The 16759-nt window shown below is 41.2% G+C and overlaps 1 protein-coding gene across 2 annotated transcripts in view; it reads left to right on the top strand.

Moving 5' to 3' along the window:
• Window positions 1-121: 121 nt before the first annotated feature.
• The window catches only part of LOC147798889 (U3 small nucleolar RNA-associated protein 4 homolog), a 31698-nt gene continuing 15060 nt past the window's right edge, over window positions 122-16759 (top strand). The window contains exons 1-10 of one of the 2 annotated variants that reach the window (XM_087138036.1): window positions 122-271; window positions 2246-2430; window positions 3290-3409; window positions 3736-3801; window positions 4445-4619; window positions 5376-5545; window positions 5894-6131; window positions 6825-6931; window positions 9889-9988; window positions 12473-12537. In XM_087138036.1, the coding sequence (XP_086994162.1) occupies window positions 2257-2430; window positions 3290-3409; window positions 3736-3801; window positions 4445-4619; window positions 5376-5545; window positions 5894-6131; window positions 6825-6931; window positions 9889-9988; window positions 12473-12537 (1215 nt within the window). In that variant the 5' untranslated portion in view covers window positions 122-271; window positions 2246-2256. The remainder of the gene's footprint in view (window positions 272-2245; window positions 2431-3289; window positions 3410-3735; window positions 3802-4444; window positions 4620-5375; window positions 5546-5893; window positions 6132-6824; window positions 6932-9888; window positions 9989-12472; window positions 12538-16759) is intronic. The other variant, XM_087138035.1, reaches the window with a different exon arrangement.

Here is a 16759-nt window from a genome sequence, read left to right as displayed (position 1 = left end):
GCCACCAAGCGGCCTGTGAGTATGACTCCTGCCAACTGAACAATGAACTTGGAGAAACGAGAGATTTTATTGGGGGATTGTCGCAAAATCTTGGGCTATTAGCCATTCAGAGGGCATGTTAGCAAAACCCACATTATCTTTCTCACACACGTGTTGTAACTGCTGGTAGTTAGCTACACGTACTGTGCGGACTGAGTATGGGACGCAGAACGTGCTCCGAATGATGCTGGAGATCGAGAGTAGGCCTATTTGAATTTAAAATTATACTGTGGTAAGTGTGGATAAACGTAGGCGTAGCTTTGAAGCTTTAAAAATCATCCCAGGAAAACATATGAATGAAAAGTTAGGCCTATTTTGAATTGTCAAAGATTCAAATGACTGACTGTGTAGGCCTAGATGAACAGATGAACTTGTCTGGATTTTGGGCCACTCACTTGCCGAATATCCACGACTCGAGTTACCATAATTCGTGCACAATAGTCATGATAGTACATTGACCAAAATTCGTTTTTAAATAAACTAAGCCCTACATTATCTTATCATGGCTTCACTTTCACCAATTGAAAGTTTGACCCAAATGGCAAAATCCTATGGGACCGTCATCTGGTCATGGTCATGGAATAACATTAGCCTAGCTCTACTGAGTGGAGTGTTAGTATGCCCTAGGCCTATTCTTCTTCTTCGATTTTGGACGGGATCGTTATACTAATGCTCCATGCCTGTACTTATAGTAAGGTGAAAACGGTCCTCTAAAATTCCAAAGACTCATCAAAAATACCTCTATCACCACCTACTGGCTTCCGTAAATGCCAATGTCAAATGGTTGGGCTTCAATGATATATCTGACTTCAAAACCTGTCAAAATCTGACCGTTTTCACTCGACACATGCACAGCACTTAAAGTTTTCACCGTCTGCTCCTTTCAAATGCGCGGATCGAGATTTTGAATCCGCAATAACTCTATGGGCGAAACATGGTCGTCCAAGAAATACGCATGAGTGGCCTGTACGTGATCTGGACGTAAGACTTGTTGATCGTGACGTTTTGGAGTGCTACCAATGACTGTTTCCTCTATGGGCGAACATGGTCCTCTAACAAAACTGCAGGAGAGTCCCAAATGTAGTCGGGGCATAAGACATATTGACCAGGAAGCAGTCATTGGTAGCATTCCCAACCGTCATGATCAACACCCGATGAAGTGCGCCGCCTTATGAATCTAGCTGTCAATAGACGTGCTAAGTGCTTAGACCTGGGTGTGATGTGCATAAAGTTGGAGAAGGTTGAGAAATTTTCTGTAGAAATTTGCCAACTATAGTTGGACGACCCTGTTATGTAAATTCAAAATTTTGGCTCAACCTCCCTGTCCATGAAGACCCTGCCACTTTGCTGTCAGTTCAAGATCTCACCACGATTTGCCACACGCTCCTGATTTTTAGGACGTAGTAAGATTTAGTTTGAGTATGATGGGTGTTTAATGTTACGCCTACATATCGTATAGTTTGGCCATAACAGAGCTATGACATGTATGGGACTTCGTCATTGTGGTCGTCATGCCGCGCTTCCACTGCCGGGAATGTGGCGTGACAACAAACCCATACTTCTTAGGGTGGTGTAGACTCTGCAGTAGTTGTATAAATCCATGAATTGGGAGCAAAACGATTTAGAACTTACAAGCCACTCAATGTAAAGAAGTGGAATTGGCATCCTTGATAACTTACCAAGTGCCAGTGTTGCGTGTGTGTGAACCATATATGGAGAAGAGCTGTCGTTGTGTGTACCGATGACACCACTATCCTACATGAATTTGATTTTTTTTGGAGGGTGGGTGTCACATTTCCCTATTCTTGTCCTTCTGAAGGGGTATGATAAGAAAATCTGTTGAGATTAATATTTCCCTCGTAGCTTCTGCCAGCAGTGAAATATTCAATTTAATAGGCAGCTATGCAAACACGGGCAGGTCCTAACATCACAACTACGTAAAATCCTATAAATATCACTGCTTTTTCAGATGGATGATATTGGTACATGTATGTACTTGTCTGAATGAATGCATGGCGAAATCTTTGTGGTAAAGTTGATAATGTGTTTGGTGCTGAAAAGGGTTTGTGTTTATTTGTCTTTTTTAAATGTCCTTTATTGATGTTCCATGTTGCATCTTCCATGCATTATATGTGAGATGCTGCACGACTGTGCCTACACCTGTTCATATGTATATATGCATTTAATTTTTCTTCACCCCTTGCAGGTTTGAATAAAATGGGAGAATTTCGGGTCCATCATGTCAAGTTTTGTGACTATGTCCCCAGTGCCATTCAGTGCATTGCCTGTGCCAGAGATAGTGGCAAACCATGTGATAGACTGGCTGTCGGAAGAGAGGAGGGATCAGTAGAGATTTGGAGCATCAAAGACAAAAATTGGTACCAGGAAAAAGTATGACATATTAATATTGTTAACATGTTTGTGTTTCCCTGCTCTGGTCGTTTTGACCCCTTTACAGACAGTTTGGTCTGTCACTTTAAATTTTGTATGTTTGCTAAAAAACAAGATTCTAACCAATAAAAGGAGAAAGCTGATTTCTTTTGTGTTGGCCTAGTGGCTCAAGTGGCTGCTACCAAAATACTGATCATAATGATAGAAAATAAAACAGGATTTTGACACTAATCCTCACGGACTACCGTATTTCCCTGATGCGGCCATCTCACATACACCGGTATTTTGTTGTATTTTGTGATCAAGTGTTGTGGTCATGTGCTCTTTTGTGGCAAGCACGGATCATCACGGACACGTGTCAGCTATGGTGTATAGCACAGGTTTTGGCAATTCTTGGCTCTATAGGATTCCAGTAACTACTTGAGTTAATCTAAAGATGGCCAAATCCATGAAGTATCCTCAGTGAAACACTTATGTTCTCCTCTGTACGTATTCTAACAGTTCTATGTACAAAGCTAGTGTTGGATTTTGATGAATTACATGTACATGTTGGGGCTTATGGTATTAAAAACTAAGCCAAATTTTCTTCTGGGCATAAAGTTCTCTCTCCATGTAATTACTGGGAACCTTCCCCTACCCAGTCATAATCTTCCACTCTGCAGGAAACCAATAGCATAATCTTTGAATTGATGTTTTCAAGGGGCTTGTAGAGTGGCAGTGCTTGAGTTCTGGTAGATTTTGAAGGGTTCAGGGTTCATATTAGTGAGTTATGCCCACAACATCCTGATTCTCACTACGCCCATGTTAAAATTGACTAATAACTATGCCTCTTAAACTGCTATCTTTTTTTCTAATCCAGGTTGTACCTGGTTCTGAGAAACGGCGGGTGGATTCCTTAGCCTGGGTCAGTGGTAGACTGTTCTCATGTGGCTTGCAAGGAGACATCACAGAGTACAATCTGAAGACGTGTGCTCCACAGGTACTGTCCCACTTGCACCTTGCAACACTGAGTGCATTTTGATCTGGTACCTTTCTTGTCTGCCTCTGTGTTGCCTTTGTGTTGCCTCAAGATGGAACTGTGTGTCAGCAAGTACACAGTTCTCACTACATTCAGGGGATCAAGTTTGTGGATACCCTTCGTATTTGCAATAAGAGTGGAACCAGCCTCCACGGGAATTAGAAATATTTCTTCAATTCCTCCTTTATAAAAAGCAGTTGAACACTCCAGCAGTTCCCATTTCAGAAGAGTGGTGTATTCAGCACTGGTTATTGAGTTTCAAGTTGTTATTTTTTTTTTCTTTACAGAAGACAGTGATGTATGGCAGCGCCTTTTGGTGTATGAAGCCAAATCACGGTGGGACTCATTTAGCGGTCAGTTCACATGTCAAAAGAGTGGTAGACAAGTGTTTCAAAAGAGAGACAGCAAAGCTGTCCATTCAGCAAATATCTGAGTCATTGTCACTTTATGAAGTATTCGGTATGGACTGCATACTGTTGTACAGTCAAGCTTTCTTTGATGATGGTCCATGCTAATGCATGTGCACTACTAGAAGGCATTTGTCAGGGCTTAAGGGAAATTTCATACCCTGTGGTATGGTAATAGTTTCCTCAAGGGGGGGTTCTGTCCTTGTTTCTTCTCAAAATATAGCTGGATGATTTGTACCCGGTGGCAGTGCTGAGTGGAAGACCATGCTTACTGTGCACTCAATTATTGACACCAGAATGGAATTTTCATTTAATTTCAATGACCGAAGTATCTTCTATCAGATACAAGTAGGTCCTGAAGGTTAAACACGCCCTAGCCTTCTGTCTGTGGATTTGGAGGGTTGAAGCATTGATGGTCTAAGATCATGCAGACTTATTTAAAGTTTGCTTATAAACCCTGAAAAAAAATCACTTCGAATTTCATAAATCCCTGACTCTGTCATAAATCCTGTGTTCGTATTTTGGATGATGTGAATCTTGGGTCATAAATCTCATTTAAGCTCCAAGACATAATCCTTCGATTTGACAGACTGGTGCCGAGGATGGTTGTGTGAGGCTGTTTGAGATAGACGAGGAAGGCGTGACCTTTGACCGCTCCCTGGACCCGGAGGAATGTCGCGTGGTCACATTAGCGTGGCACAGGTCAGACGAGGTCATCGTCACTGGGTCTATCAACACCATTAGGATATGGAATGTTTCAACAGGTTTGTGTAGGATTTCATGCGTTGTGTACCAGTTGGTGGTTTCTTCTGCACTTCAAAAATTGGCCAAACTTCTTTACCGACACACAAAATCTTGTGCCTAATATGCCCAGATCATGATCAACAGGCTGACTGTGAGACCCCACAAACTCTACCAAGGTCCAACGGCAAGCAAATGTTGGAATCTAAGCTGATTGATGGATTTTGGAAATTGTTGTAGTTTTGAGAGTCTGCAGGATTCAGCAAGATTCACACTTCAGTTGTTGATAGATTACTTGCACTCGGTCAGCCCTTGTAAAATAATGTGAAAACGAGGGTTAAGGTCCACTTTGCTGTGCTTGATACACCTTATTTAAGTAACACTGTTTATGTTATGAACAAATTTAAATATACTCATTAAAAACATGAAGAGGCTACCAGTAAGTGATAAATAGGCTATTTTTGACAGAATGGAGTACAAGTTTATGAAGCGCACCCAGAATATTGTTGAGATTGATGCAGTGTGTGTGTTGAGGAGTTGCCAAGGTCATGACCATCATGTTTTTAAAAGAAATTAAACTTTGGCCCTGTTGTATGTACTTTTTTTCAGACATTTCACCAATTTTCCGGCCAACTTTGATTTCTTTCAAGAATGCTTCATCAAGATCTAAAACTTTTGTGAGGATTTTAGTACGGAACATTGTTTGAGTAAAGGAACGCTGTAGTCCCGTTCTGTGTGCTGGTTGAGACCTTAGTCACGTCTGGTACTTTCCCATGTAGGTCATGCCATCCAGAGAATCAGCATGCCCAAGGTGTCGTTGCGCAACATGCTCACACCGCCTGACACCATTGTGTGGCATGTAGCCATCACTAGCAACTACACCATCATCAGTGGCGACTCGACAGGGAAAACACAGTTCTGGAATGGACGGACAGGCACATTAATCAAGGTATAAATTTTGAACTTGATGGCGCACATGGAAAGGATGTCAGTAGTTTCTCCATTGAAGTCATTCAGTTGGGCTCATGTTTTGTAGGGTTTTGTAGAGGGGCTGGACGACTGCTTGTCCAGTCGGGTCCCCCCGTTTGAAATTTTGAAATTTACAAAATCAAAGTGTTCACACCAGGGTACACAAACTGTATTTATGAAGGTTGGGTTTTTCAAATCATTTAATGTGAGACCGCTGTGCATTTTTTGATTCCAAAATCTGATATAGAATGATTTTAGATCAAATCTGAGGTGTTGACATTGGACCTTGTGTAAAAAAAATGATTACAATCTTTTTCATTCATTTCAGAGTTTTTTAAGCCACAAAGCTGATGTCCTGACCCTGTGCGTAAGTGACGATGAACGATCGGTTTGCTCAGCGGGAGTGGACCCCACCATTGCGCAGTTTCACCTGGTGGATAAAGATGGCAGCTCAGACACCCTGACGTGGGTTCGGTCTCGTAACCTGAGCGATCGGGCTCACAGTTTGTGCCACACCCACGATATCAAGGCTTTAGTCTTTGCTTGGGACCAGGTGGTGTCTGGTGGTAAGTTACTCAGATGAGAATCAACTTTCAAGACGAATGTTTTTGGTCTTTGCAAAAGTCTTGTTTGGAGAGGCACTCTCTGTTCAGGATTCCAGCGGGCAAATCTTAAATAATGACCAAAAACTCTTTGCACAGTGCACTTTTTTTGGCAGTTCTCTATTTCTTGGTGTCGTTGAGTATAATTCTTCTCGCCAGTTCTAGATTTTAGTCAAAGTTTTTCATGTTTTCCGTTTGGTGACGATGGCAACTGACATTTACAACCCTTCTTTCTTAACACATATCATGAAAAGGCTAGGTCAAAGTCATCCAAGCAAGCTACACATTAGGTGTATAGTGTGAACTGCTCTGGACCTGCTTTCTTGGTAATGCGATGTTGATTATTTTCCACACAACGCTATCTGTTCGTGTTTTACAAAACCGAAAAAGTTACCTCAGGAAAGAACATGCTGAGTTCACAGGCAGAGTATCCTCGAAGCAAAATACACATTAATAGAAATTTAAATACTTGCAAATGTTTGGCAGATGTAAACTGAAAAATACGCCAGAGGTTTGCACATCTTTCTGCTGTGGTTAGGCAGAGTTTTTCTGGTTAACCCTGAATATTCAGCCTGACGTTGACACGGGATGTTTTGTGCGGGCAATGGCATATATTAACCCAACCAATCATTTGGACTGTCCATACACCTTCCCTAGGTACTGACACTAATCTACTGGTGAGTCCTGCCGAGGTTGAAATCACTCAGAAATCACTGAAACAGCAGACGACGCAGATCAGAAGACTGATCCCTGCTCTCCCTCAAGTGAGTTTATTAAGCGACTGCTCTTTGCTGCATTACATTTAATGCTGCAAGTAGGTGCCAAAGTTCGGTTTGGGTTCGGTCACGGTTCGGATATGTACACACATGTACGTACATGTACAATGCACATTGAGACATGGAAGAGCTCGCTACGAACATGCCGTATATAGTACTTCCATGTATGAAATATGTTAACCTTCCTTTGGTTTTACAGCACAAATATGCACAAGTGCCCACAGTCACTCTGCTGCATGTATTTTCTTCATGGAACACAAACATGCACAGGTTCAGTGTGTACACAGTAGGTTGCCAGCACAAAATGACCCAGGGTCTTTGGTGCAGTCCTCTTCACTGCATTTGGTTTACTGCACAATGATGCACATGAAACAGTGAAGCACAGTTATTGGGCAGCACAAAAGTGCAATCTGATATTCCTGTGAGGGACTGTTGGTGCAGTGCACAACACGACACAGCTGTGCTTCTTTGAGGTGTTTACCAAGTGACCCAAAAAGTGACTTCAGCATAGGAGGGTTAATATAAGCAATGAATCTCCTCTCCATCCCCATCCACGAGCAACTTCGATATGAACATCATTTTTTTCTAAACTGTTCCCCATGACTGTTTGTACAGGTGTTAAAGTTCCATAGAAAGTTACCGTGGCTGGTTTGACAGTTTCCGACCATGTTTTACCGGTCGAGGTTGTGTTTGGACCACGCTTGACTCAACAAAATGATCATAGGATATGTGAAAACGGAAAAAACAGCTTGCTGAAAATGGGAGTTTCCTCCTTTACAGGATACAAGATCAAATTGGATTTCGAGTGAAGTGTGTTTTGGTTATTTTTCACAAAACAGATTCAACTGTCAAACCATGGCTTTTGATGTATTTGAAGAAGAACCTTGGTATCAAGTCAGCATTCTTTTCCAGGACGGCGCCCACGTGGCCAAAGGGGCAATTTTCCATCAGTCTTTTTCAAATGGATAACGGCATTTTGTTATTTGAGATTTGCGAACAACTTAGAAATCTGGCAAAATTCCATTACCATGTATTCACACTATGACTTTGACCAAACATGATCAAATGAAAGGCAAGTTAGGTCACCGTCACCAACCAAATCTTGTCGCACGCTGGAGCACTGCACTGGACCACCTGGCAAAATCAGTTTTCCCTCTGGAGTTGCCTTTGATCGAGCATGAGTCCAACTGTGATCAGCATCAAATCAAACTTCATTTCGCACGGCCATTTATGACATCATTGGCTTAATATGGAATGAAGGGCATGGCTATCGGAGATTAGCAAACATAATGCGAAATCTGAATATACATAAGCACAATTGGATGTAGTGAGAATTTAGAATTGTGCAGCGGAAAAGCCATACGTTGCATGTTCTCAGTTGATTATTAGTGAATTCTCACTACGTGCTTTGTACAACCATGGCATGATGCGGTGCCATCGTAAGTTAACTGTACACGTACATGTACATTTATAGTATGTGTACATGTATGTGTGTACACCCCATGTACATATGCCGAGCGCCGGTGCAGCATACCTTGTTATCTATTTTTTGTTATGTTTGCTTTTTATCAAGTTTTCTTGCATGCATTTTGGGCACTATATACATGTATTCCATGCCATATTAAAGCAAAACATCCGAACCGTATCGAAAGTGCCATGTTTGATGATTTTTGGTTCGGTTCGGCGTTTGGCTGCACCACTAATTACATTGCAATGAGGTGTACAAGCTATAAAGAGAGAAGTTAAAATGTCATCTTTGATATCTGCTTGATTATGTTACTTGAGATAAACATAGGTATACTCCTTAATAGCAAGAAAACGACCTGCCGATTGGGCCGGTTATTTCAAGATAGCAAGTCTGGTCCGAGCCACTTTGGCTCATCAGGCTGGTGTTTATCTCCGGTTTCCTTGGTATGAAACGACTGAGAATATTCTATTCCCCCTTGGATGGGATGCCAGTCCATCGCAGGTTGCTTCCCCAGCTAATGCTGGTACCCATTTATACTCCTGGGTGGAGAGAGGCAAGCAGGGGTGAAGAGGCTTGCCAAGGGCCACAACATACTGCCAGCAGCTGGATTCGAACCTCCAACCCTATGATTGGAAGCCACAAACCCTAACCACTTGGCCACATGCCCCAATTCAAGATAGCATAAAGTTAAAATGTTTTCAGTTCATGCAATGTATTGAGAGTTACACAGGCAAATGCATCTCAAGAATGACTGCAGTTTCCTTTTTTTGTTCATCATAGCTTCCGGCCTCTCACACAGCCACAAATATGACACAGGGTTGCAAAAAGGGCTTGGTTGTTACCTGTAGAGATGCATTTAATTACTAGAGCGCTTTGCAACTTAATGTGCAAAGTTAAACCTGCTAGGTTCACTTTTATTTTGCACACACCTGTGGAAAACTCCATATTTTGTGCAGCTATTTGCAAATCTGCATATTCTCAAATGATGTGTCATCAAAATTGATACGCCAAAAACCAAACCGCACCGGCAGTAAAAGCACTGGCAGTTTGTTTTGCTCTGTGTAGGCAACACAAATAATTTGCTTGTGCATACGCATTGCAGATGAATTTAGGTGTGGCTTTGTAATGCGTCACACTAAATAGAAAATGCACGTGTACACCTGATGTGTTATCCAGTGTGTCATGCTTGCACATTGCATTTGGAGTACATTATTTAGAATCGGTTCCATTGTATTTCATTGTGGTCTACAAATATGCACATAAATTCCACTTGCTTGTCTTTGGGTTGATGCCAAAGTTTCTCCATACGGGGAATGAGGAGGCGGTACTCAATTGATTTGGTATAGCTCTAACTTGTTACTTAGGATGTGTACATTGAGACCAGTTTGTGGAACACGGGCATGCGCTCTTTTCCACGGCTGTGAATTCCTAGTTTCATGATGCTTTTCTTTTTGACCCCTTTCTTTGCCCTCGTCAGAGATCTCGTGTGAGCTGTGCCCCCGATGCTGAGTTCCTGCTCTTCCAGTTTCCAGCTCACTTAGAGGTGTGGAAACTTGGGTCAACACTGGCAACTGAAGGTAAAGCTTCACTCATAGAATTATAGTTTTTTGGGGAAGATGTATTTCAGTTTTTTGGAGGGGGGCTGGTGTTTTTTATCATTTTCCAAATGTTCAGATTTCTACTTGTGATAGTGCTGTTGAAATTTCCTTTCAGTGTAGAACACTACAAAAAGCTTGATTCCTCTTTTGTTCTGTGAGTCGTTTGGTAGATTGTAGCTGACAGTGTTCTAGCCAGGTATTCAAAAGCATATCGGGCCGATACCCTGAGCAAAAACCCCCGACATGCTGAAAATCCCCTGATACGCAATCGATACGCTTCTATTTTCCTGCAGGAATGCTAATACTAAGTATTGCAATCAGAGATTTGAAAAAAGAATTCTTCAAAAACATTGACAAAAAGGTACCAGAATATCGGCAAAATGCACCGAAATCAAATGACACTTCCACAACGCCACATAGTACACACGTCGTACACGCGCACAAGTTTCCACAGTACATGGACAGCTAGCTCTGTGGAGACATCACATACGCGCAGCAATCACAATACTGGTTCATACCACGCCGCTGACAAATTAATAGCAAGAGTAGACGGGTTAGGAGCCAGACTACAGCTCTGGATTGTGCACAGCCGCGATGGCATGGCTGGCAGCACGGTACTTGTCAAACAGTGTCGCCTCGCAAACTGTCGAAGTAAGCTACAAGTAACTTGGTCTTCCTCTCACTGTAGTTTCTTCTCAAATGCATTTGTATCGATGGTTATTTTGATATGCATTGTCGTGGTCTATGAGGACGATTTTTGGTACGGCCGTGGCGATGGTACGTGCATGGTACTGTACCACGTGGCAGCCCATCCACGCGCAGTCTTGTGTTTTGGTGTCCATGCCGGGTATCTTCACATTGTAGTGTGAAACAGAGCATTTTTCTTCATATTTTTGGTTTGTTAATTGTGCTCATTTACTTTTTGGTAGTGTAGTGTATGTTCCTTATTTTAAGGCCAAACTTTTTATTGTTTTCGGCACAAACATCTAACCCTGCGATATCGATAATGAGAATAAGTTTGGAAGAAAGTACAAACAATAGTAGGGGCCTAGGTGCAAGTTAATTTTTAAGTAGGCATGCCTGTTTTTGTGTACATAGAATAATCTAACTTGTTGAGTTAAAACCCCAAGAAACTATTCTGATTGAAGTTTTTCAAAATGAAATGAAAACTTAAGTATACCGTGTAGGCCTGTTAAGCTTGTTTTGTAGTTATTTTGATTGATGCACATTAAAACAAGAACAAGCACATGTAAAATACTATTGTGCAGTAAAGAAACATGGATCACATGTCCCACAGTTTATGACACATTTGGCCCTTTCCGTAGCAAAAGCACAACAAAAACACAAAGCGAAGCCCCCCCCCAAAAAAAAAGTAGAGAAAAGGGTAGAAGTCAGTCTCAAAACTGCTAATTGCATTTTACAATGCCTGAATTGGGGTAATGGGAACTTAAAACAAAGCTGTCATATTTAATGTCATAAATGTTAAACAGCGCCCTCGGGTGTCAAATAATATCCAGTCATCCCCCCCCCGCATCCGGCAAGTCGGTCAGATGCCCCTATCCTTTAATTTCATCCTGGCTTGAAGGTTGGTAGCTGAAAACAAACATTAAAGACTTTGTAAAGAAATCATAAACTGTGAATTACCTTTAGTGTTGGCAAAGTTGGTATTCCTTGTTTTTATGAAGTGCTGCATCATCAAAAGCTGAATGCCTTCTCAGATGAGAAAAGTGCTGTTAGCTTAGTCTGCTTTTTTGCTAAAAAATTTTGTAATCGTTATTAATTCAGTGAAAGGCATATTTATGAAGCACACCCAGGATATTGCTGGGGTTGATGTGGTATCTTAGTTGAGGAGTTGCCAAGTTTCCTACCATATAATGCACAGATGTGAGTAGCTTGAATCAAGTCTAAGAGTGGAGACTGTTGCCCCTAGTACATGTCCTTTGAAGGAGTAGAGATCTTAATGTTTAGTCACTAGTTTATAAGAAATATTAAGAGTGTTGGCAAAGGGGCTCAGGCTCGGACTACAGTCCAAGACGTCCCTGTCTGAGTCCTGTGAGTATGTGACTTTAGTAGCATTCCTGTTGGTCCAATATTCATCCTGCTACCAATAGACTAAGCCAGTAATCAAAGCAGCATTGGTAATATGCTGCAGTGCAGGTTGTACGTATGTGTAACATTCCTTATTGACCGAGAGGGAGTTGTTAATTACAAAAGTGAGAGCTCAAGTTTAAGGAAGCGTGTGTGAATGTAGTTACAGCATCTCCTCGTATCGGTCTATAATTAAAGGCTCCAGTAAACAGTTTGTCAGACTGTATTTTGAAGTGACCTATGCCACGTGTCAGTGTGCTTGTTGGACTTGGAACATGGTTTAATTATAGCATTTAGTGGATCACCCACTAAATGTTAGTGGTTTACCTACACATTCCAGTTTATCATCAGTTTCTGTCTGCTTTTACATTACAGGCTCTGATGGAGAAACACTTCCACTGTCCACCCAGCAGGTTAAGCTGTTAGAGCTGAAGGCTAAAGTAAGTGCCATATAGTTTTGTTTCAAACTTCAAGAAACTTGTGTAGAGCGGACTAGTTTCATCAAATGAACACTTTGAACTTCCTCGTTTGTCGCATGGGGTGCACTTTCGTTAATGTTAAATACAGTTCTCATTTATAATTGCACATTTTGCACAAAGTGTCAATGGAATAATGTTGAATTTACGTTTACGTTTTAAGGTATCCGTGTGCATTTCATTATTTTGTGTTTTATATGAGCGCCGAAATGGGACTAATTATCTGGAGGTTAATAAGTGCAGGTTGTCGACAGTGAAGTCGAATAAAGGCCTCCTCAACTCAATGCTGGGCAGCTCACTTTTTCAGAATTGCTCATGTCACGTAATGCTAGATCAGCCCCTTCAAGTGCATGAACCTGTTATAATTCATGAATTGCCTTCTGCATCATAGGTTATCTCAAGTCAGTTTTAGATGTAGGTCAGTCTTGAGTTTAGATGTTTTCAGCGAGGGAATATTGATGTGGTGGTGTCACTTAAACTCAACCTGTGTCATGCAGGTTGAGTTGTTTACTCCCTGGTGGCTTTCAAACGCTAGCACGCACCATTTTTGCATAGTGTGGCATATCAGTGTGATTCATTGATCTATCAATTTCCATGAATGTTTTTGCCATTACAACGTTTGGTGTATTTGAAGAAGTAAGGTAGAAAGTTGAGGGACTTCCCAAGGATGGCGCTTACGGGGAAAAAACCCCCTAGTTTTTCAGTTGATGGGTCAAAGTTACCTGTACCTTGTGGTTATGGTCTCATGTTCTTGTGGGATTCAGTCATGTGGCATTCATAATGTACATCGTAGATGTCGGTCTGGATTTCTCATGAAAAAACATGCTTGACAGAGACTTCAGCTTAGGGAGCTGAATGAAACGTCAAACGTCTGTTCCTATGGCAGACTGCAAAGGAAAATGACATTGCAAGATATCTGGCTATAGACCAAGGAAGAGCCACATACCTACTTGAAAAAAAAACCAAAACAGCAATCCATTCTTGCTTAGTCCTTATCTGTATAACAGAATGGTTAGCCGCTTGAGGTGATGTATGACACCATTATGTTTTGCAGTATTGTGTGTGGGTTTGCACTAGTTGATCGGATAATGGCTATAAATTATTAGATTAACCTTACCAGTCCTAAATCCTCCAATTTCAAAATGATTTTACACTCACCAGAGGAAGTTAGGGTTAGAGGTGACATGACAAATCAAAGTTGCATCGTTGATCATTTCGTTTGATCGTTTGCAAGACTTTAAAATCAAAATGGCTTCTTAAGTTAAGTCATCACCACTCTCTCTGTACAGGGTATTAAATCTTCCAAAAATGCAACCCAAAAGTAACATTAATTTTGTCTCAAAATAATTGTCAGAACTTTCTTTTTGGTATCAAATTAAAGCTTAAGATGTCGCCTTTTCAAAACTGAAGATTTCTATCAAATCTGATAATGTGTTGCAGAGATATTTTTCAATTATGCAACACAATTCATTTTTTTCGTTCTGTCCAGTGGAAGTTTATACAGTGGGTCTTGCAAATCAGTGCTGTCACTCAACTCAAATCCTATATTATCGCACAACCGTTCTGGTTACTTACTTCTTTCAAGTTTCTTTCTAGCTGTAGACTTGATGAAACTTTGTTGAGCTTGTGCCAGAGAAAGCAACTTCAGCTGAACCTGTGCAGTTTACCTCAATCAATTTGTAACAAGTACTTTTTTCATTTCCTTCTGTAACATTAACCTCTTTGAACCATTTCAGGATCCTGTTTGTTTATAGGTGGGACATAAAACAGATTTTTAGCATAACAGAACCCTTTACGGTTCAGTGTCCTAATTTTGCAGGCCTTTCCGGTGATCCCATGAATAAAAGGGTATTAAAGAGCTTTAAGCATAGCATTTTGATTGCTGTGGTAAATCCCAATGGACAGAACAAAAGCGATGGTCTTACGTAATTAAGATTATCCCCACAATGCCTCATCAAATTTCAATGAAATTTTGAAGAGATATCTTAAGTTTCAATTTGATACCAAAAGTAACAATTTACTTTTTGTTTTTTTTGGGGGGGAACAGGGAGTCGCCCAGCATAGACAGCCCTGCAATAACTTCATATTGGAAGCCTTTTTGGTTTTAAAGTCTGCTTGCTTGTTTCAGTCTGAAACGATCAATTGTCCAACTTTGATCAGTCATTTGTCATGTCAGGTCTCTAACAATTCATGTTCTTTGCAGATTTAGAGTTGAGTGTGCATTAGTTCATTTCTACCCTCCTTCCCAGACAAAACTTGTTTACTACCATGTGTTGAAATAAACAAAACAAAAAACACAAAAAAACGAGCTAAAATTGTTGCAGAAGGAGCCAGAAAAAATCCAGGCACAGGGTGGATGTTTGAGAATGGCTGCACCTTATGTGTGGTGCTTTATTAAAAAATGAAGTGAAATCCAGACACAGGGTGGATGTTTGAGAATGGCTGCACCTTATGTGTGGTGCTTTATTAAAATTGAAGTAAAATCCAGGCACAGGGTGGATGTTTGAGAATGGCTGCACCTTATGTGTGGTGCTTTATTAAAAATGAAGTGAAATCCAGACACAGGGTGGATGTTTGAGAATGGCTGCACCTTATGTGTGGTGCTTTATTAAAATTGAAGTGAAATCCAGGCACAGGGTGGATGTTTGAGAATGGCTGCACCTTATGTGTGGTGCTTTATTAAAATTGAAGTAAAATCCAGGCACAGGGTGGATGTTTGAGAATGGCTGCACCTTATGTGTGGTGCTTTATTAAAAATGAAGTGAAATCCAGGCACAGGATGGATGTTTGAGAATGGCTGCACCTTATGTGTGGTGCTTTATTAAAAATGAAGTGAAATCCAGGCACAGGGTGGATGTTTGAGAATGGCTGCACCTTATGTGTGGTGCTTTTTTAAAAATGAACTGAAATCCAGGCACAGGGTGGATGTTTGAGAATGGCTGCACCTTATGTGTGGTGCTTTATTAAAAATGAAGTGAAATCCAGGCACAGGGTGGATGTTTGAGAATGGCTGCACCTTATGTGTGGTGCTTTCTTTTAATTGGAACCCGCCATCACTGAGTGAATCCAACCAATGTTACATTTTTTTGCGTGCGATTGTCACCAGCTCCTGGATCGAGCAAAAATCAAGCCAGACCAAATTTGGCGAATAACATCGGCAAAAGCGTAGACAGCTGGGCTCAGTGGAACGAAGGAAAAACAAAGACAGCACTTGCAGATGTTGTCTCAAATTACGGGCAGTTTCCTGGGGGGGAAGCAGAGGCCTTGAACCCTGTAATCAGAAGCAGATGGTAAGGTTCCTTAGACATCATGTTTCATCTAACATAAAAGTGACACTTCTGCATCACATACAGACATGTAAGATATGCCCTCAGATGATACTAACATGTATCCTTTGTTTCGCTGTGCCTGTTTTTGTTTGCAGGTCATCAAAGTCATGCAAACGATTTTTAAAGATTATTCTTGGGATATGGTTTTTTGACTGTAGTTGTGGAAAACATGGTTGGTCTGCCTTTTAGAAATGCACTTGTTTTCCTATTTAGCATTGCTCCGATGGCATTAAAATGATCACAATTAGCCAAATTTTAGCCCATCCACAGATATATATGTACCATTATAACTGGTGGAAATGTCATGCTTCACTAGTAATTTATTTTGAAATTTCACATCCAGTGTGACCCATACATCGGTTACTTGTTGCGGTCAATTCCTACCTGTAACCCACTTTGACATTTTCTTTATATTTTCTCTCAAATTTTATTTTCTTAGCATATTAATAAGGATTACGCAAAATAAAAATGGTTCAACCCCAATCATTGCCCTGCAGTTCCTCCCCACAACCTGTGCCATATCTTAAGTCCCAGGACTTTAACCATGGGACATAAAAATTTACTTACGCAAAGCTGCTAAGCCCCAGAAATGCTCATATTACACCTCAGCCAGAGCTGACAGTTGACTTGAATGTGATAGCCACAAGCACCGGGCTTGACTTCAGCGGTAGAGAATAAGGGGGAGGGGAGACGAGAGGAGGGGAGGGGGGGGTTTATAGATTAAACATCTGCACATGAATTCGCCGGTCGACCATGCCATGCAGTCTTCGGCTGAGTGGAAACAGACACGCCATCACCCATAATTCCGTTGGCATCTGTCTGGGCAGCACAGTGGGGCCCCATGATTGGTCATTAAC

This window comes from Acanthaster planci, linkage group LG06 (genome assembly GCF_054643075.1).
Source record: "Acanthaster planci isolate LZ-2023a linkage group LG06, COTS_SCS, whole genome shotgun sequence".
In the NCBI taxonomy this organism is placed as follows: domain Eukaryota; kingdom Metazoa; phylum Echinodermata; class Asteroidea; order Valvatida; family Acanthasteridae; genus Acanthaster; species Acanthaster planci.
This window is presented reverse-complemented; position numbering and strand designations above follow the sequence as displayed.